General features: G+C 40.2%; 1 protein-coding gene and 2 long non-coding RNA genes across 3 annotated transcripts in view; 2 read left to right on the top strand and 1 right to left on the bottom strand.

The window, feature by feature from the left end:
• Window positions 1–17,655, bottom strand: part of LOC117186181 (ran-binding protein 16) — a 423,463-nt gene extending 405,808 nt beyond the window's left edge. Inside the window, exon 1 of the mRNA XM_033386441.1 lies at window positions 17,328–17,655. Within this exon, the coding sequence (XP_033242332.1) occupies window positions 17,328–17,330 (3 nt within the window). The 5' untranslated portion in view covers window positions 17,331–17,655. The remainder of the gene's footprint in view (window positions 1–17,327) is intronic.
• On the top strand, window positions 6,671–17,146 carry LOC117186184. The gene is made up of 2 exons (XR_004471304.1): window positions 6,671–7,768; window positions 11,077–17,146. It is a non-coding gene; the product is annotated as an uncharacterized LOC117186184 (long non-coding RNA).
• An 801-nt stretch (window positions 17,656–18,456) lies between the features above and the next one.
• On the top strand, window positions 18,457–19,757 carry LOC117186186. The gene is made up of 3 exons (XR_004471306.1): window positions 18,457–18,671; window positions 18,752–19,416; window positions 19,652–19,757. It is a non-coding gene; the product is annotated as an uncharacterized LOC117186186 (long non-coding RNA).
• The last annotated feature ends 1,795 nt before the right edge of the window (window positions 19,758–21,552 follow it).

Below are 21,552 nucleotides of genomic sequence, written 5' to 3'. Positions count from 1 at the left end.
AAAAAAACATTCTTACAAGCTTGTTAAAAAAACGTTTTTAGCTACCAACTCGTCCGCCGACCCGTCTGTATACGTCTTTTGCCACTCAGCGGGCCATGGAATATACTCGTGCAAGATATTAGGAAATCTTTCACCACCGCCACGAAGAAACTTTCCCGATGCTTCAATTGCCTAAAATCGGGCCACCGGACCCGTGCTTGCAATAGTGGAAAATGTCGAGTATGCGGCGGTAGGCATTATAGTTTGCTGCACTTCGGTACTAGGCAATCCACAACACAAAGCTACGCAGGGTTTACTTTTCCCGATCTAGCGATTCAGCCAGAACCTATTTCTGTTGCTCACTGAGGGATCCACCGTGAACATTTGTACGAACATTTCTCGCACCTCTACTTACTTACTTACACCACGCTTACTGCTCTCATCGCACCCACGACTACCGATTGTCAACCAAGTCTGGCAGTCAATGTATCCGATTGGGATGCTCCATCCAATATTCAGCTTCGGGTAGATTTCCTCATTGGTGCGAGCGTTTATTATGATCTCTTCTTCGTAGTGCAATTAAAGCGCACCGATGTCCTGCCGAAGATCCGGCTTGGGTGGATCGTATCTGGCAGTGGACAGAAGGTAGAAAGCTCGGCGCTTTTGGCAGCACACATTTCTCTAGATTCAGAAGCTAAGATGGAAGCAAGAATGGATAAAACTATTCGTATGTTGGCTGGTTTGAGTACCAAAGAAGAAGTGGATTATGAAGTATATTTCGTAGCCACCTCTTACGGTTGCCATCAGGGGAGTATTCTGTTCGTCTGCCCTTAAAGAATAATATTGATCGCTTAGGAGAATCTTATGCTCAGGTGTGTCAAAAATTCATCAGTCTGGAGCGAAAATTAGAACGTAATTCTACACTCAAGGAGCGGTGCCTTATGATGGATTATGCAAATATTTCTTACCGCATCACTGTGTCCTAAAGGAGGATATTACGAAGACAAAACTCCGTGTCGTTTTCGATGGATCCGCAGCTACATAAACTGAATATTCTCTAAATGATGTGATGATGACAGGCCCTGTTATTCAGCCTGCATGGTTTAACATACTGATTCGCTTTCGCACATATCCAGTCGCTCTCACTGGACATTTGTAAAATTTACCGCTGCGTACGTGTGTCTCCACCTGACAATTTTTATCAGTTTATGTTAGATTCCATAGAGGCCGGGGTTCAAGTTTACACCGTCTCATACGGAACCTGGGCTACATCATTTTTAGCTGTTCGCGCAATGCAATGTCATGGACAAGATGCACCAAACTTCTGCTATACTATCCCGTGCTAATATCAAACTTAGGAAATGGTGCTCCAGTCACCAGGAAGTACTTAAGGGAATCCCTGAAGATGACATAAAGAAATTCCAAAGGTTTCATGATGAAAGCGGCATAGCCAAAACTCTCGGCATAGCGGGAACCTGCTGCAGAGCAGCTGCTGTTTGCTTTGTCCGCACTGGACACAAATTCAATGGTTCTTGGATGGACTTGAGAAACAGTTTGGCAAGCATCTTTCGGATCTCATTTCCTCGCGTGGTTCTTCATTCTAATGTGACTATAGAGGTTCATGAATTTTGTGATGCCAGCATATGCTTATATGTCGTGACCAGGGAAGCCCAGTCGTCGAGCCCCGTTATGTGCTCAAAGTCTCGAGTGGTGCCACTAAAGACATCGGTTCCTAAGCTGGAATTAAGAGGATCCCTCAGTTTTATTGCCGGTCGGGCTCGTCAAGAGCATTATCTTTGATTGTGGACGAGCCAGCCAGCCGACCTAATTTGTGAAATGCGGCATTTCAAAAAACTTGTTTGGCGGAATAAATTCTTCCAAGAAATTTGTAAAGTGAAAATTATTTTTTTATAGTGGAAGTCATTTGACTCATTTTTTAAAAATCGTGTTTTTTATATTATTTGAGGTATATTATACGAATAGAAATTATTTGTAGATTGTGATTTGCAAGGTACTATAACATATAGGTTTAGAAAAGAGTTTTAATCTTTTCCTGCACTCAATGTCATTTACTCGACTTTCGTGGAGTAAAAATATATGAAGGCGACTCCTGTTATTGATATAGAAAATCTTTTGCTTATGGCTGCTAAACTTCAATTGGTGCTATTTTTTAGCTCGCATGTCAGTTTCGAGGGAAGCTTTATTTTACGTATGGTATAAAGAAAACAGAGACTCAAATACTTTTGCAACTTCAATATGGTACTATTACTATTTTTTTTGGCATTGCTTTTGAAATTAATTTTTTTTTTACTATTCATTTAAAAAATTTTTATATTTTTTTTTGCTAAAAACTGTTTTAATTTTGTCTACACTTTTATGTAAAACCAGATTTATGTTATATTCAATACTTTAGGAGCTAGAGGTTTTCTCTGCTAGATAGGTCATTTCACCCACTGTCGAGGCTTTCGAACAAGTGATACATCAGTGTATTCATCTGCTTCACCTTTAAGGCAATGCACATGAAACTCGTAAGGGACTTGACCACCGCGTCGTTTCTAAGCGGACAAAAGCCAAGTCAAATTTGGTCGGACAATGCGACAAATTTCCATGAATCCTACTTGGCTGACTCGATCGACTGGCATTTCATCCCAACGCGCTCTCCACATTTTGGCAAAATATCACTTGTACCACTCATTTGGGCCATCTGTGCTTAGCTTCGATCACGGCAATTGTTAATTGTCGCTCTTTCCTCTCGCTTTCAAAAAATCCTCATGGTTTAGATGTATTGACTCCTGCTCGTCTGTTTATAGGCGGCCCCCATTTAAACTAATAAGACCAATATGGAAAAGTTCAAGCTCAAGGTGTTTAAAATCTATTATTTACGATAAATGTGATTAAATGTTCGTATTGTTTTTATTGTCCAGTGTTATTGTTGACTGTATTTTTTAGCAAAACTATAACAATTTTAATTGTGTTCCGTAGAGTATTGCTTGAAAAGTGCATATCAAAACATGTAACTAAAAATAGCAAGTTAATAACCAATGTGTCTAGTTTGTTGTAGTAATAATTTTTTCTACTCGTTTTTGCTCCTTTTGAGCACTTAAAGTTTCCTTTGCGTTCACGAACTACACGCTTGTTGATGTTTGGAAGAACAACTACCGCAATGCTAATTCTGTTACAGCGTACATAATAAAGGAAATGAATATATGTAGATAATTTGAACAAGTCAAACATACAGCGAATTAAAGCCAAAGTGACCAAATCACAGACTTTAATTCCGAAACCTTTCGTCCTAAGCCTGACTCTTTAAAATAGGGCGTAAGTCCATTGCATGCCTGGACTAGATCTGTGGAGTTTGTCTTGTCTTTATGATGATAAGAAAGATGGAAACCCAGCAAACAATATAGAAGGAAATGGGTTTGCATATTAGCATACCGAAACAGAACGGAAGCGGTAACAGAAATGATGGAAACACGGCGAGACGAATCCTTGCATATACACAACTGTTTGCGTCCATTACATTATTTGATGAGGTCATATTGAACAACCTTTACTATATATTAATAGCAATATCGTGTGAATTCTCAATCAACCCAGAAAAGTATCGATGTTTTTGCAAAGACATTTTTTCTCTTTATATGAAGACATATCCGTGGGATTCTATGTCTCCAACTGTACATAAAATATTAGTTCACGGAGCAGATACACTCCCCGACACTTGAATACGACACACTAAAATGTACACTTCATGCACTAATATTTCCGGCACAAGCCAAAGAGAACGGTGAATTTGAATTTTCCTCAAATCTTTATTCAATTTAGCATAAATTAAAAAATAATAATAGCAGTATTTATTAAAGTAGATTAAGGAAAAAAATTTAATTGAAATAACTCAAATTTCCGTTCCTAAAAAATGCGACACTTGAATACGATATTCACATTGAAAAATGTTGTATTATACCCGATACTCAAAAAATTTTTATTTTGGATGTGGCCGCGACCGGACATTGAAAAAATTAATGTTAGATTTGCGGTGAAAATGTATGTGTCCAACCTCCTTAAGTGTGTAATCGTGTTGGACCTGTGTTTGCCTTGCTGTCCGGCGCAAGTATATGAACACTTCGATTATGTTCTTTGCTAAAGTAAATAACGTAACGTAACGTCCAGAAGGACGCGTTTCCGACCCCATCAAGTATATTCTTGATCAGCATCAATAGCCGAGTCGATTGAGCCATGTCTGTCTGTCCGTCCGTCCGTCTGTCCGTTACTATTAGCGCAATTGCTCAAAGACTATAAGAGCTAGAGCAACGACATTTTATATCCGGACTTCTGTGATATGTCACTGTTACAAGTATATTTCAAAACTTTGCCCCGCCCATTTCCGCCCCCACAAAGGGCGAAAATCGGTGGCATCCACAATTTCAAAGATACGAGAAAACCAAAAGCGCAGAATCATAGAGAATGGCCATATCTACCAGATTGCCGAATCCGAATCAGATCGGATTATTATTATAGCCAAAAGTAACAAATCAATTTGCAGTGGCTACGCAGCGGCCGTCGACACGTTCTGACTGATTTTCTGTCTATCTCGCACGCACTCTTTGTCGTTTCATGTAGCCATACTGACTTTGCCATACTATTCTGGCATAAATGTAGAGTTGCGGTCGCAGCAGCAACTCACAACGTTCCCCCTCGTTTTTTTTTTAATTTATGCTAAATTAAATAGAGATTTGAGGAAAATTCAAAATCACCGTTTTCTTTGGCTTGTGCCGGAAATATTAGTCCCTAAATTGTACATTTTAGAGGACTTAAAAAGGGTCGAAAAAAAAGGCGTGGCCCAATTGACGAGAAAAAAAATTAAAGTAAATTAAAGTAAAATATTTAAGTAACATTAAAAAAATGTAGCTTCTAGCTTTATTTTTAGACTTGATGCCGCCAAAATTGAAGAATCGCCCATAGTCAACTGGCTAGAGTCGTCCAGAGCAAGGTCCTCAGGAAACCTCAGGAAATCTGTTGAAAGACTAGCTCCCGAAGGGTGGAGTATGTTCGGGCCAGCCGCCGATGAATTGCTATAACTTAAAAGCATTGCGATTGCTGTCTCGTATATCATAGATTTATAAGCATAATGAGCCGCTTACGAAAGGGCGGTTAAAAGGCGCCTTGGCGCTGCCGCTTCGGTAAATACTTTGATCTGGTACAAGGCACAAACATGGATCCCTCCAAAAATAGTCAAAACAAGGTTAACCCCAAAAACACAAGTCAAATGCCCCAGCACAGTATTAATCAGCGAGTGCACACTTAAACAGCTCAAGGCCTAGTTGCTTCGCGAAACATGTCACTACAATTGGCCGGGTCATGATCAGTTCATCTGAAAACTTGATCCCTAAAACTTGCTTTGATGAAGAAACTATTTCACTTGTGATACCCGACGAATGCAAAAATGATCGGGACAAGACTCAATACTCAAGTGTCTTCTTCGCCAATCTAGGCTCGGTACGTTGGGCAGCAGGTGCCAAAATTTGATCAAGACAAAAAAAACAAAACTTGTTATTATACCCGGTAGTCGAAGTATTTAGGGACATATTAGTTTTGGAGATACGAGAAAACCGGGAACGCAAAACCAAAGAGAATTTTCAAACCTAACACATTGCAGAATCTGGTTCAAAAGAAAAAAAAAATTAATTTGCAGTGGTTACGCATCGCCACTCATTACTCATTCTCTCTCCGTATCTCTCTCTCACACACTTTGATTTCAAAACGAAAACAGTTTCGTTGAAAAGTAAACGGCATTTTATACAACGAAACGAACCTTAATTGCAAAAGGAAAAAAATATATGTCTCATTGATGCATTAAAATAAACTTGACACCTACAGTGGTGCTCATACACTTAAGCCACAATAACTACACCAAGAATTTAAACGAAAATCAAGAAAAGTTTTTATTTAACAGGTCCCATTTTTTGTCTCAAATTAGTTCTATATGTCACTGTTCTAATACAACAATAACCAAGTAATGAAAATATATAGTCAGCGAAATAATTAAAAGGTGAGGGGTGATTTTCTTCCATTCTTCCTGTAAAATTCGGCACAAATCCTTTTAATTGCTGGTTTTTTTTTGGGCAACGACTTAGTTTAGAATTCCCCACAAGTTCTCTATGCGGTTCAGGTCGGGCCACTCTGCGGTGGCCATTGCAAAACATTGATTCCCTCTTGGTTAAGCCACGACTTGACTATCCAGAGCAATGTATCGGGTCGTTGTCCTGTTAAAATATCCAGGCAAGTGGCAAATTATCGGCATATTCTCCAGATAAATTGTTACTCAGAATGTCTCTCTACATTTCGGCGTTCATAATACCTTGAATCTTCACCAGGGAACCTAAGCCCATAGCTGTCCATCATGAATGTTAAAAAGCGCCTTCAATTCGCCACAGTGCATACTCATCAAGGTCCCAATTTTTGACATATGTTTCGATCGAAAAATCCAAGTTTAATGTCTTTAGAAGTGATGAACTATATGTTCGACGTCCTCCCAACAAACAATTAAATCCAAAATACGTTAAACATTGTGGTGCTTCGATCATGGTCTGGGGCTGTTTCACCGCATCGGGCTTAGGTCCCCTGGTGAAGATTCAGGGTAATTTATACCCTGTATACCAGGGTAATTTAACTTTTGCTTTCTTTAAAAATAATTTTATTTTAACCCAACCTCAAATTTTGCTCAGGAAAAATTGTCCAGGGCAACAATTTTCGTTTTGGTGCAAACAGCAAAAATATGTGAAAACTGGAGAACCTTAGAACGAAAACGAAACGTTTTGGCCGAAAATGTAACCCGCAAATGTAAATGAAAAAGCCTGATAATTTTATTTTTCGAGCATAGACTAAAAACTAAAGGCAGGAGGTATAATGGAATTGAAAACTAAGATGCGGATCACAACGTACCTGCTCGTTTAATTCATATATTGTATATTGTACACTGCATATGTATGTTAACAAATGTTAACCAAATTGGCCACTGGGCGGAGCGATTTCTGCAAGATCGCTGAGTAGGCAGATTCGCTGACCGTGGGAGCGCGGTCGCCGAGACCGCCGGATGCCAGCCTGCATCGGACACCAGACACGAGGCGCAATGTCAGCGTTTCTGCTGAACTGCGACGGGCCCGGCGGACGTAGAGCGAGGGCTCGAGACCGGCAGTTTGGGTACCTTAAGTTTAGTTTTATATTGATCCGACGAGTGGCAACTACACATTTCGGTATTAGCCTTGCATCCTATATTAACTCATAGTAATGAATAAAGGTTTACTACATTATTTATAGTAACTTCAAAGCTGTTATTTACTGGCGCCTAACGCGAATAAACCGCCCTCGAGATATAATTATAGTGCGGAGACAACGCCCGCTATAGTGTAAATCGGCAAAGTATTGAGTGCGGAGACAACGCCCGCTCAATAAAGTTAAAGAAAGCATTCGGTCAACGTGTAAAAACAAACAAAAAAAATAAGTTAAAACAAAACACCTAAAACTTAAAATATATGAGTGCGGAGACAACGCCCCTCAAAAAGTAGCACAAGAAATTACAAGAAGTGTGTGCCAAAAGTGCACCAAACAACTCGTAGCCCCGAGTATAAAGGATGATCCCAATAAATCTAACATTTTTTACACCAGAGCGGACGGCTTTGGTCAGCGGCGAAGATAGACAGGAAGAAGCCTACGAGACGGCCAACTGGAGAACCATTACAATTTAAGAAGATACAACTAGGGAAACACCAAATAGAAGCCATACAGAAAACATGTAAGTGGAAATTTTATAAAAATCGTCCACAAAGTATTCAATAAGGGAAAAGTAAAATTAAAAAAAGAAAACGAAGAAACTGAGCTAGCTAATAAAAAACTGTTTACATCCAAAATCATTCGAGCGTAATTTTTATCGAAATTTCATTTTACACTCGCCATATGATTACATTGTTGTCGGCGGGCAACATCTCAGATCTCTCAAAAGGGAATCAAAATTTGACGCCGGTCTAAAAGAAAAACTGACCTACGACAAAGACAGAGCACATTAATAAGCGGTCGGAAAAAAAGAATCCGCACATGAGTATTCATCATAGCAATAACGATTTTTTAGAACTGTTAGACGATTTTAGCCTAGATTTTGAGCGCGGCCCGGGGGAACGATCAGGAATAATGGACGCTGCACAACTCCAAGCCACTGGAGGTGTAAAGATATTAACCAGCCAGCTGCAGGCAGCGATAATTACGAGGCACCCGAGGCCAAGGCCTTCGAGCCGATTGCTTTAGATAGAGCGGTGGTCTGTGAGGAAGCTCTGGATGCGGTGAAAACACTTCCAGAGTTCCATGGTACCCAGGAGCAGAACGTTTCCTGGCGGCAAGCGGCAAAGGCTGCCTATACGCTGTACGAGGTGTACAAAGGTAGTTCAAAACACTACCAAGCGGTCCTCATATTCAGAAATAGGATTAGAGGCCCCGCTGACTCGCTCTTAGCATCGTTCAACACGGTGTTGAACTTCGAGGCAATTATCAATCGCCTCGATTTCACGTATTCGTCCACTGCACCTGCAGGTGCCACGCTCCGACAGGGCGGCTTGTCCTTCGTACAGTTTTATGAAGAGGTTGAGAAAAAACTCACCCTTCTTACAAACATGACAATTATGTCACAAGAGGCCACACAGGCACAGCATCTTAACGAAAAACATAGGGCTGACGCTCTCCGTGTCTTTATCTCAGGCCTCAGACGAATCCTAGCGGACGTACTATTTTCGGCTCAACCTAAAGACTTGCCATCAGCCTTGGCTTTGTCTCAAGAAATTGAAGCTAACCACGATAGGCATGCTTTTGCGGCAAACTACGCAAGAGCTTTAGAGGACAAAGGTAAACAACGAATGGCTTTCAGACAGGGTGGACAAAATGAGACCGACCACTATAAAAGACAAGGAAAGAACCCGTTTTATGTGCGCGATCAAGCCAATCAGCAGACAAATAGTCACCAAGACCGGGACAGGGTCGAACAATTGGACGTAGACCCCTCCTCCTCAAAGTTCCGCCAACCAACTTCCGGAGGCAACAGGGATCCAATGCAGGCCAGCCTGCTACGACAACCCTTGCTAACGGTCACCAACAGGGGGCATTCAAGAGGCCGGCTGGATCTCAGAGATTCTCTGACCAGCGCAGGCAGAGGGTTAATCACCTCGCTCAGGAAAACCCAGACCAATACGAGCAACATTATGAACAGCTAGCACAGGAGGCATCGGCTATCGCAGGGTACGATAGTGATACGGTCAATTTTTTAGAGGAGAGTCCCTGTTCGTCAAACGAACAGTAGCGGGGAGAACATTAAATTTCCCGGGGCTGCGATGAACTACATCAAACCGCTAAGCGAACTTCACCGAATTGTTCCGGTAGAGGCCCTATTCATCGTGAAATCACTGCACGGCTTTAATAAAGTCGAGCGAAAGTGCTTCCTGAAATTTTTCGGCATAAAAAGCCCGTTTTTCATCTTGCCAGAACTTTCAACCTTCGATGGCATCATTGGACTTGACATTAACTGAAGCTGGCGCCAATATTAACCTGGGGACAAAAAGACTTCAATTCGGAAATGAATCTGAAAAGATCCTACAGGTGCTTCATAAAGGACTTTGCTCAAATAGCAAGACCTATCACCAGAATTTTAAAGGCAAATTGGTAAGGTCAGCAAACAGCGATCGAAATCCATTCCTGTTCACTTTGACGAGGTACAAAAATAGGCCTTTGACAAGCTTATGACATTTTGGGGTCGGAAGACGTTATTCTCTACTACCCAGACTTTAACCAGCCGTTTGACCTAACCACTGATGCCTCGTCCAGTGGCATTGGGGCGGTGCTGTCGCAAAAGAACAGACCAATAACTATGATATCTAGGACCCTGAAAGACAGAGAAGTGAACTACGAGACCAATGAACGAGAGCTCCCATTAAACATCTATACAGTCCATCAGCCGCTGATTTTTGCAGTTTCCGACAGGAATCCCAACTCAAAAATAAAGCGCTGGAAAGCGTGAATTGATAAGTGAGGCGCAAGGGTCTCCTACAAACCAGGTAGGGGCAATCATGTAGCAGACGCGCTGTCGCGGCAAAACATTAATGTATTAGAGAGACCGAGTCGGTCAGATGCTGCTACAATCCACAGCGAGGTCTCGCTTACTTATGTAATCGAAGCCGTTGACAAACCTTTGAACAGCTTCAGGAACCAAATAATCCTGGAAGAATCAACTTCCCTTTCCAAGCAGTTTCACATCCTCTTCTCCGAAAAAACACGTCACAAGATTGACTTTGTCAATTATGATACGCTTCTAGATTCCATTAAGGAAGTAGTAAAGCCTGGGGTCGTTAATGCCATCCACTGCACCCTGCCAATACTGGCGTTTGTGCCAAATGACCTGGTTAAAGCCTTTCCGGACACGAAATTCCGGTACTGCAATTCCGGAAATCACCAATGACGGAGAGCGAAGGGAAATAGTAATCACCAAACACAATCGGTCACACAGAGCAGCCCAGGAAAACGTGAAGCAGGTGCTGCACGATTACTACTTTCCAAAAATGGAAAGATCGCGGCAGAAGTAGTAACGAACTGTAGGATATGTCAAAAGGCCAAATACGATAGGCACCCTAGGAAGCAGGAACTAGGAGTAACACCAATACCAGCAAGGGTAGGTGAATTGATTCACATTGACATATTCTCCACCGCAGGAAAATATTTTCTCACTGCGGTCGACAAGTTCTCAAAGTTTGCAATTACACAGCAAATTACTTCGCGCACGATCACTGACGTAAAAATACCAATTCTAAAATTGGTAAACATCTTCCCAAACGTCAGAACAATTAATTGCGACAATGAGGCAGCCTTTAATTCAGAGAGTATTCGGTCTTTGTTAAAGAACCAATTCGACATTGATGTGGCAAATGCAAAGAGTAGAAGCAGATTTGGGGACCACTGTTCTTATAAAAGGGAGGGTGATCCACAAAGACAATTTGAGGTAGATAAGGAGTTAACTTTTAGTATGGTATAATTAATAAGTTTTTGTATTTTTTTTTCCAATTTTACTAGGCCCATCAACGAGTATTTCTGCATCCTTATAACCCTACCATGGACAACCCTAACCGACTCCAAGCTGACGGACTATTCGCACGCGGACTACATCCCCATAGTTGAAGGACGGACGGTGATATGGGACGAAACATTAGGAGTTCACCACAGACAGGCCAGATTTAAATATTCTTGGCACGGCTCTAAAGGTTATCGCAGGGACACCGGATTTTGACGACCTACAACAGACGCGACAGGTTGAGTACGAACTAGTTAGGGCTAGCAATAAACAAATTAACATAAATTCGAAAACCCAGGCGCAGATTAATGTCCTCACTGCAACCGTCAAACAATTGTTGAGAGTTAGCAGGAAGGAAGAAATACGTAGGTTGCTATTTATATTTCGGGAATAGGAAATAAGAACAACAATTTTTAAATGAAAATGGTTTTATTGTTTTTCAATATATTCCCCCTCATGATCAATACACTTTTGCATTCGTTAGAACCATTGCTCATAGCAGTTTTTCAATTCATTTTGAGACACCTTCAAAACATAGTTTTTTAACTCTTCAACTGCTTCTTCGGCGTAAATCGTTAGCCACGCAGTTATTATTTTGATGTGAGAAATAAAAAGAAGTCATTGGGTTCCAAGTCAGGACCGAAGGGCGGATGACTTATCATTTCGATGTTTTGACTGTTTAAAAATTGACCTGATTGTCGAGATGTGTGAGAACTCGACTTGTCATGATGGAGAATGATTCGTGTTCGGCAGTTGGTTTTGCGAATTTCTCCGAAGACCTCCGGCAACAAAATGGTCGTGTACCACTCAGAATTGACAGTCCTACGTTGCTCTAGCAGAACAGTCGCCACATGACCCATTCTCCCGAAGAAACAGGCGACCATTTGCTTCAAAGTGCTTCGTGCTCGAACAACTTCTGTTGGATTTGGCTCATTTTGAAACACCCACACGGTCGATTGCTGTTTAGTTTCCGGCTCATACGCATATATCCATGATTCATCACCTATCACGATTTTAAGAATGGCTTTTGAAGCACCACGGTCGAGCTTTTTAAGGATTTCCTTACTCCAATCGACGCGAGCCTTTTTTTGAGCGATTGATAAGTTATAGGGTATCCAACGAGAACAAACCTTTTTTACAACTAAGTTTTCATGGAAAATGGAATGTATTGCAGTGGAATTAATGTAGAAGGATGCCTCCATCTCACGATATGTCACATGTCGATCTTGCAATATCAGTTCACGCACACCATCGATGTTTTGTGGCACAAAAACTGATTTTGGACGACCTTTACGGGACTCGTCATCGAGTGAACTACGACCACGATTCAATTCTGCAAACTATCGATAATCTGTCTTTTTTTATGGTGCTTTCTCGCATGCAACGAACTAAGTTCATCAACACATTCTTGTTGGGATAATCCACGTCGAAAGTTGTGAAAAAATTCCAACGAAAACCATCTCGAAAAATTTCAATTTTTTTGCCAAGTGAATTTTTGTTAACTGATTGTAAACAAAACAAAACACAATTGTACATCAAAACGTTGTATGTACATATGTGCTAAAAAATTAAAAAGTTTATTGTGGCGTTGTCAGATTTTACGTATTGGCATTAGTATTGCCAATTCTCGAAATATAAATAGCAACCCTCGTAATATTCGTAATCGAAATGCCTAGACCTAAGTACATTTGTAAGAAAATAACTATGTTTCCTGTCGCCCATAGCGGGGTAATAATCCGAATGCCAGAGAACATCGTAGCTGAGTGCGACAGCAAGGTCATTGCAGTCACGTCATGCAAATGGCTCCCAAACCTTGCCTCTTGCAAGGCGGCACCGACAAACAACTGTGCACAAGAGCTGCATTCCGGAGCAGTAGCCCACTGCCACACACATCGTAATAATCAACGCCGCACATGTCATCGTGACCATTGACAATGGCCCGAAACGCCGAATTACGGGAACGTACCTGGTGACTTTGGTTCTACGCACACAAACTTCAATAGCGTGCCGAAAAGGTTCCCAGGTGTGGCAGCGGCCACGAGAATCAACGTCACCCGGCACCAAACTCTGCTGAGCCTGCCATTCCTCCACAAACTCAGCGAGGAAAATTTAGAACGCATTGCTGAAGTTCAGACGGGCCTTGTCACCGGGCCCGTGATAGCCGTAGCCGTAGCCGTAGGCGTACTCATATGCGCCATCATAGCCGCAAACTTCTGGCAACTGCGGCGCAAACAGCGGAAGGAAACAGCCGACGCCGTCCAGCAGGTGCTGAAGAACTTGGGCTTGACCGAGGACGGCCAAGTCTTGAAGGAGGGAGTAGTTAACAAATGTTAACCAAATTGGCCACTGGGCGGAGCGATTTCTGCAAGATCGCTGAGTAGGCAGATTCGCTGAACGTGGGAGCGAGGGCTCGAGACCGGGAGTTTGGGTACCTTAAGTTTAGTTTTATATTGATCCGCCGAGTGGCAACTACACATTTCGGTATTAGCCTCATAGCTCATAGTTATGAATAAAGGTTTACTACATTATTCAAAGTAACTTCAAAATTATTATTTACTTGTATGCAACGGAGTCCCGTCATACCTATGTCACAGTGAAACTTTCCTTTGAACACAACGCTTTTTTTAAACCAAAAATCTTGTATTTCTTATAAATAGTACTTGAAATAAGGAACTTGGTGCTTCCTTTATTTAAGAATCAACTCGCCTCGTTTTGCTACATATTAAAATTTCGGCTGGTTAAAGTATACTTTCTTCGTAACAAGACGAGTGATGATTATGTGAATATCGACCAAATATTTTTAACAAATGAGATGAAATGTCACTAAAAATCGGAGCTCAAAAGAAGTGGTCACTCTTTAAAGGCAGTCATAAAAAAACTGTTGCCCGTGGACACGATTAGAAACAGAATCGAAAAGACACTTTAACATCGTTTGTTCTCAACGCGCTCTTTTTGCTTAGTTGCTGATGCTCAGCTGCTTAATGCCGAACGACAGTCTATTCATCAAACTGTCTTCGTAAGAGAGCTGATTGTGATTCTCTCGTCAATAAGAATGAAACAGACAGCTTAGAAAAAATTTGTTGAGCATATTTTTCGAGCTCAGCTAAAAATCCATTTCCTGCCACTTTGTTTTTTTTTCGACAAACTGAAGAATCTTAGAGATGAACGACGGTATCAAGGTGTCTGGGATCATATGACAAACAATTACATATTCAGGCAGGCTCCGGTTCTCACTTTCGCAAAAATTATAATTGACTTTTGAAAAAGCAAACATTGGTGTTCCTGTTTTCATAAAACGTACAATTTTTTCGATTTCAAAACAAAAACATTTTTCACGCCGTAATGAAAAGAATACGGCTTTTTATACAAGAAACCGAGTCTTAATTGCAAAATGAAAAAAATAGATGACTTATTAATGCATTAACGTTATTTTGACACCATTAGCAGGACAATTTATCTTGTGCTTTCTTTCTTAATAAATATTTTTTTAGCCCGACCTCAAATATGGCTTGAAAATAATGAGTCAAGGCAAGAACTTTTCGTTTTCGTGCAAACTGCTGTCGCAGCCCGATTCGGTTATCAGAATGTTTGCCAAAAATACACATTTAAATCGGACTTCAAAATGTAAGTGCAAAAAATCAACTTTGTGGTAACACCCAGATGGGGTTGAACTTTCTCCAAAATCATTTCGAAAGTAGGTTTGGCACTTCGAAATGACTTCACAAATCTGAAAACTTATAAATTATAAATTATAATTTTCAATTTACCTTAGTAAAATGGCTATATGTGCAAAAATTATTTTCAATTTTTCTTAAAAAGTAATAGCTGCTTGTTTGGTTTGACTATGCAGTTCTTATCTCTTATTATTGTGCTCAGTTATGACAAAGCTTTGTCTTTGAACTCCATGTGTGGTACCGTTAGCTTAGATAAGAGATCAAGCTCGCGCTCTACGTGGAAAATAGATATATGTGCAATCATGTTTATTCATGTTTTGAGAGTCGCAGTGTTAGCATCTTTTAAGTAAAAGTGACAAGCTGATTGATTCTGTACGTAAGAACTCATTATTGCATCAAACCAATAAGAATATTAAAGAAAATTGAACTTTTAGTTAAAAATGCCTCGTGGTTCAGAATTGTCTGAGAAAGAACAGGGAAGGATCAAGGGAATGAAGTTAGCCAGCATGAAAACTGGACGCATCGCTTCGCTAATGAATCGACATCTTTCCATCTTTTTGAAAGATCCAGACGGTTACCGCATAAATCGTCGGCTTGGCCTGGTACCAACCATTACCGAACGCACAAAACGGCGCATGCGGCAGCTGGCAACTGAAGACATGATGAGCTGCAACAAAATTAAGCAAAACTGGGTTTAAAAATCACCAGGCAACGTGTGTGCCAAATTTTGACCGAAAATTTGAACCTCAAATATCAAAACAAAGTTGGCAAACCACGCTTAGGTAAACAGCATTAAGATGCGCGCATGACTTTTTATGAAAAACACAAGTTCTGGGACCTCGAATTCGAAAATATCATTTTTACTGACGAAAAAAATTTAATTTAGACGGTCCAGACGGCCATCATAAGTATTGGAGAGATCAGCGTCATCCACGGGCAACTTGCTACAAGCAGAACCATGGCGGTGGATCGCTTATGGTATGGGCTGCATTTAGTGCTAAAGGAAAGTCCCCAATTTGTTTTGTATCCGGCCGAATGAATGCTCAAGCTTACATATATAGAATTGGTAGATAGTGAGCTAATTCCATTTACTGAGCATTTGCATGGGGATCAATGGACTTTTCAACAGGACAATGCGCCAATTCACGTTGCCCGTGCTACAATAGGCTATTTTGAGACCCACAAGATACCATTTATGAGTCTATGCCTGTATAAAGCAGTACGATACATTGAGCAACTAAAACAAACAGAATGGAACAGGATAGAAATAACAACACTACAAAACTTGGCAAATTCAATGCCCAGTAAGCTGAAAAAGCTTCAGGAGCATAAGTTTAACTCCATTAATTATTAAAAGAGTTCATATTTCCATAAACTTGTTCCTTGGAAATTTTTTTCATAAAAAATATTTTTTGCTGTTATACCCATTTTCTATGTGAAAAATGTACAATTAATTTTTTTTTGTTATTAAAAAATTGATATTGAATTTCTTTATGCCTTTTTTTTTTGTACTTATTAACAGCTACCCAAATAAAAATATAAAATAAATCAAGAAAACACGTGTTGAAAAAAAACGTCATTCAAAGCAATGCACATATAGCCATTTTACTAAGGTACATGCTGTTAGTTTGTCAGACATGTTAAATACACAATGTTACATCGAAGGTGACTTGATCTTAAATCGCGCACTTACTGCCGCCGTTTTGCTTCAAAACAAGCAATTCAAAAAATTAAAGTAATTTTGGTTTTGCCAGAAACGATGATAAAATTAAACAAATCGATGACAAAAATTTGTGAAAACGGGAGCACCTAAAAACGGAACGTTTTGGCTGACAAAAGTAAGTGAAATAGCTTGTGTGATTGTTGTATGGATTTCTGGAATTGGCGATGTCCTTAGCGACGTTTATTCAATATCCGTAATAAAATATAAAAAGCAAGAAACTAATTTACTTTGACATTTCATGAGCTGTAAAATTTAAAATATTTCACAAATATGGCATTATTAAATTATCAATTTTTCATTTGAGGGCTTAATATTTCTCAAACGGTAAGCTAAAGCTACAACGTTTTGAGAGACGATTGATATCTGCATTCATTATCTTTTCAGAATAGCGAAATTCTATACAAGTGGGTTTAACATACTCAATATGTACAAAATATCTAAAAAAAATAAAAAATAAATATTTATATAAATTTACAGAAATTCGAACCATAAAATGGAACCAAAACCATGGCAGAGGTTTTGTTCTTAGTGGAGTGTAATAAATAAATTAATGTTATGCCTAACAAAAGCAAAACTGTTTTAGGTATGTTTGTATGCATATATGTACATATGCATATTTAAATAAATTTTAAAATCTAACTCTTTAAATAAATTTCGAAGAAATGCATAAACTAATTCATTTATTTTATTTTAGACTTCAAATTCAATATATTTATGTAATATACATACATACATACACCTAGACATAACACAAATGCAAATATTGTAATTTCTTTGTTTCAATTTGATAACAACAGAAAGAATTGGTACACATATTAAATACAACTAAAACTAATGAAAGTAATTCATCAAGTACCATAACGTCACAGCTGATTGGCCGCTTTCGTTTTAATAACAAAAAAGAGCAAAAATATGCTAAAATTTTTTGTTTGTATTTATGTGAGTATTACACACGTTTCACAACCCGGCACTTTTTTAACTACACGCGCTGAATAACATTTAATGTTAACATTGTTTCTAAACAATTAAAAAAAAAAAAATGCAATAACACAAAGATCGAATGACCTAGATATTTTAACACTGCCTGTTGATTATTTTATAAATTATACGTAAATAAGGAGAAAATCGACTTAAAATCCATCAAGCAGGGAGCAATAGTGATGCAAAATATCCTTAAGCCTTTGGATACTATCGATTATGATTTCAGAAACACGACATCGATATATTAATATGGGGTGTTTTCTGTACCGGCACTGACCTAACCATACAGTATATAGATGTGCCAGTTCATAAAACGAACATGTCGCACAGCGAATACAAATAACATAATCCCAGGGCCTTCGGCTTTGGCGTTCGGAATAACTAAACAATTTTCAGAAAGGCAAAACATTACGGTGCTTTCCATATAGTGTTGATGGTCGGCGGCCAGTGTAAATAGGCTATAAATAGAATACAAAATTGGCGGTAAATTTTTCAACACCGGTACTACTAACCATACAGTATATAGATGTGCCACTTCATACAATGAACATTTCGCACAGCGAATACAGAAAACATAATCCCAGGGTTGAGTTTGATTTTGTTTTGAGTCTTCAGCTTATTGTTAGTTGGGCGTGGGAACTAGCTTTTATATGTTTGATTCGTACCACAAAATAAAAACTATTACAATGACACAATTTCACATTTGTATTCTTATTTTAGACAGGTTGATTATATATTATACAAATATTATATAAACGCCGTCGGTTCTCCACTTAATACTTCTTAAGGGAAGCGTTTTTGTGAAAATATATTGTATGTGTTCTATGCTCTGCACACTGAGCACATCTCGGAACGGTGGGTTTTTTTGACAGATGTGAAGCCATAATATAAACTGGCCCATCCACCATCCGTTAAAAAACAACTGATGAGCATAAAATAACGTTTATTTTTCTGAATTGTGTGAAATTTCCACAATTTTAAATTAGTAAATTTGATATTTTCTTGGATATAGTAAAACAATCCATATATGTACAATAAGCTTTATTCTTTGGATCCCCTTAAAATTTGCAGCAGCTCTGTTTGGAAGTTGGTTTGGCCAAAACCAAAAAGAATGACACTTCGTTTCTGGCAGAGATCGCCAGAGACCGACAGAGAGCACGACATGAGGAAGGAGAAGATGGTGCAGGACTTAATCAGCACCAAACGAAATTCTAGAACGGTTTGTTAGAAGTTTTAAAAAATAAAAGTAAATAAGTTATTAATTTTAATTACGGTCTACACAATATTTGGCAATTGCAGATCGTATCTGTTCTGCTGACTGTTTAAAGACAGCAGCACTGTTGCTGCTATCGGGCTGTTCGCGCTGCTAATATGTTGCAAGCTTCCAATTTTCCTTAATCGAGCTGTTGTGCACACATAATATATTGTGTAAAATACAACAGCACAATATTATGGCGCTATTGTCAAGAACTATTAAGAATTTTTCTTCATCATCCATTATAAGAAAAAGGAATTAATAAATCTTTCGCGCAAATTTAATGTACTTGTCAGCTGTTTTTGACGGATGGTGCCAGTGTGAATCGGAGTCTTACATCTGTCAAAAAATCCCACCAATCCCCGCGGGATGGGCTCAGTGTGCAGAGCCTATTAGAGCCGCATTTGAAAACCATCGGCTAACTATCGCATAGAAACGTGTGGTTTAGGAACATCCCAGATGGATAGTGGAATAACTGGGAAATTTTCGAAACTGCAAAACCTTACGGACCATCCCCGAAATGGATAATGGATGGTGGATGGTCATCTGTGTGAGTAGCCTATTAGCTGCGAGTGATTTCATGGGCCACTTCAGTTCTAGGAGTTCTGGGCTCTGGCCAACAGCTTTCACATTCTGCTCCCTTCGGGTCGAGCCCCTGTCATGAGGTAGCGCAATTGAATGTATGCGTGTTAACCGGTTCTCACAAATGGTAGGTATGATTGAACAATTGTTTTGTACAGTTTTACTTATTTTGTTGTACTATGGTGCCAGTTCTTAAGAGTTTGCCCTCCAAAAAAAAAAATAAAAAAAGAAACTTGTATCTATATTTGTTTGTTTACCTTTACCTTTGGATACTTTTTACCCCATTTCGACATGACACAAACGTCAATTTATTTAATGTTATAAGTAATTTCTTTTTTTTTAATTCATCTTTAAAAATGTAGCGACCAAGACGATCTAATCTTTACCGACTGTTCAGGCCAGCCGTAAACAATTTCCGAGCACTGTGCCAACTCCGTGCGCCCCGGTCCCAACTCGCTCTCGCGCGCTCGGAGGGGCGCTCGGATCCACAATCCACGATCCACACGGCGCTCACGGCAGAAAAAGCACCATAAGGCATAGAGTTAGGCAGTTACGATTTCACCCCCGCTTCAGACGGCCGATCTACCGCGCGACCGTCCAACCAAATACACACACATAATTATATATATACCACTAAACATAACGGTTTTCATTTCTTATGACGGCTACAGCAATTGCGTTGTGGGAGAGTTGAGCTTCGATCCGCCCCACTACAAGCATTGGTCCTTCGAGCCGGATCTTCGCCTTCCCCATAAGGAGAAGCTCACCCCAGCCAGCATCGGCGGATCGCTCCAAGTTCAAGATAAGTACTCTTCGATTGTGCCTAACAACAGTGCAGTGATTTTGTGCGAGTTTTCCATCCCAGTCCGAGTTCCCGTGGCATATGTACATGCATGTGTATGTATTTATTTCTCGCTCTAGCTCCAAATTAAACCATATTTCGTTCTGCCAACGGTTGTTGCTTCCTACTTCTCCAAAGGTTTAATTTGATCCGAGCTAACTCCTGCGTTCAGCTTCCGATCCAGTGTAAATAATATTCTTACCTCTCCAGCTACCAGCTGAGCTTTCGTTGCTAACATACATACATACATACATGTATGTACACATCGCAACGCAATCCAAGCGGCTGGCAACAAACATAAAGGCATATTCTTGCAATTATTTTTGTGGTTTATTCCGTGCATGCTCAACGTTCCATAGTTTGTCGGTTTTATAAGGAAATAAAATAACAAATCACTGCGCCTCCTTATTTAACTAATTATACTACCAACAAAATAACGATCCATACATACTGCACATACATATGTATGTATTTATCTTACATATCTATACGTACGCACTTTAAATTAGCATATTCTTGCACATCTATATAATATACATATTGTATATAAAACGGTTATCCACCGTTTTACCCGTTGTTTGACATCTCTTCAACCCAAGCCGCGGTACATAGCACTTACAGCCATACATACACACATACAAGCAGCAGCAGCGGTGCATTCTTTTCGTTTTTCTTTTCGCTTTCGCTTCTCCACCGTTTGCCTGCGTTGTAGTTGTTGGGAGAATATTTTTCGGTGCCGCGCTTGACTGTAACGGAACGCCAAGTGACGCGCTACCCTGCATTTCGAGAGTATATTGTTTTCAACCGTAGTTCAATCGTAGTATTAATATCTATATATTCCGGCCACGGTGTACTATTTCCATAATTTAAATACTCGCAATAAATTCCACCAAAACCACATATCCACGGTTCGTAGTTCTGAAATTCCACGTCGCCTTTTCCGCTCACCTACCTTTGCGACTCTACTACGCGTTATCGCAGATCCATCAGCAAAACATGCCCACTGTTGAGAAGAAATCTCGCAAGAAGCTTAAGCGGGTGAGTTCGCTGAGTTTGACCCATCCACCCAGCTCCAACGGCTCAGCCACTACGCCCACATCTTCCCGTCCGGCCCCAGCTGAGCGAGGTCCGACCACGTCCAGGGCTCACGCACCACATGCCTTCGAGGATTTGTTGCTCCCCTCGGGAGTCCCTCGCACGGCTCCTAGCACTATGGCCGCCAGTTCCGCACAGTCTAAGTTTGCCTTGGCCGCAAGCAGACTGACCCGCTTCGACCAGAAGCTCAGCGCTCCAGATGCTAGCACACCAACCCGCTCGCTCTCCCAAGTCAATCGAGAACAACTCCGAAGCCTGTGGGCAAAGGTGGACGCGGAGTTCGCGGCCTGTTCGGTGACGATGGCGGAAGAGGATCCAGAGGGTGTA

This window comes from Drosophila miranda, chromosome XR, assembly GCF_003369915.1.
Source record: "Drosophila miranda strain MSH22 chromosome XR, D.miranda_PacBio2.1, whole genome shotgun sequence".
In the NCBI taxonomy this organism is placed as follows: domain Eukaryota; kingdom Metazoa; phylum Arthropoda; class Insecta; order Diptera; family Drosophilidae; genus Drosophila; species Drosophila miranda.
Note: the sequence above shows the minus strand (reverse complement) of the source record. Positions and strands in the feature narration are given on the sequence as shown.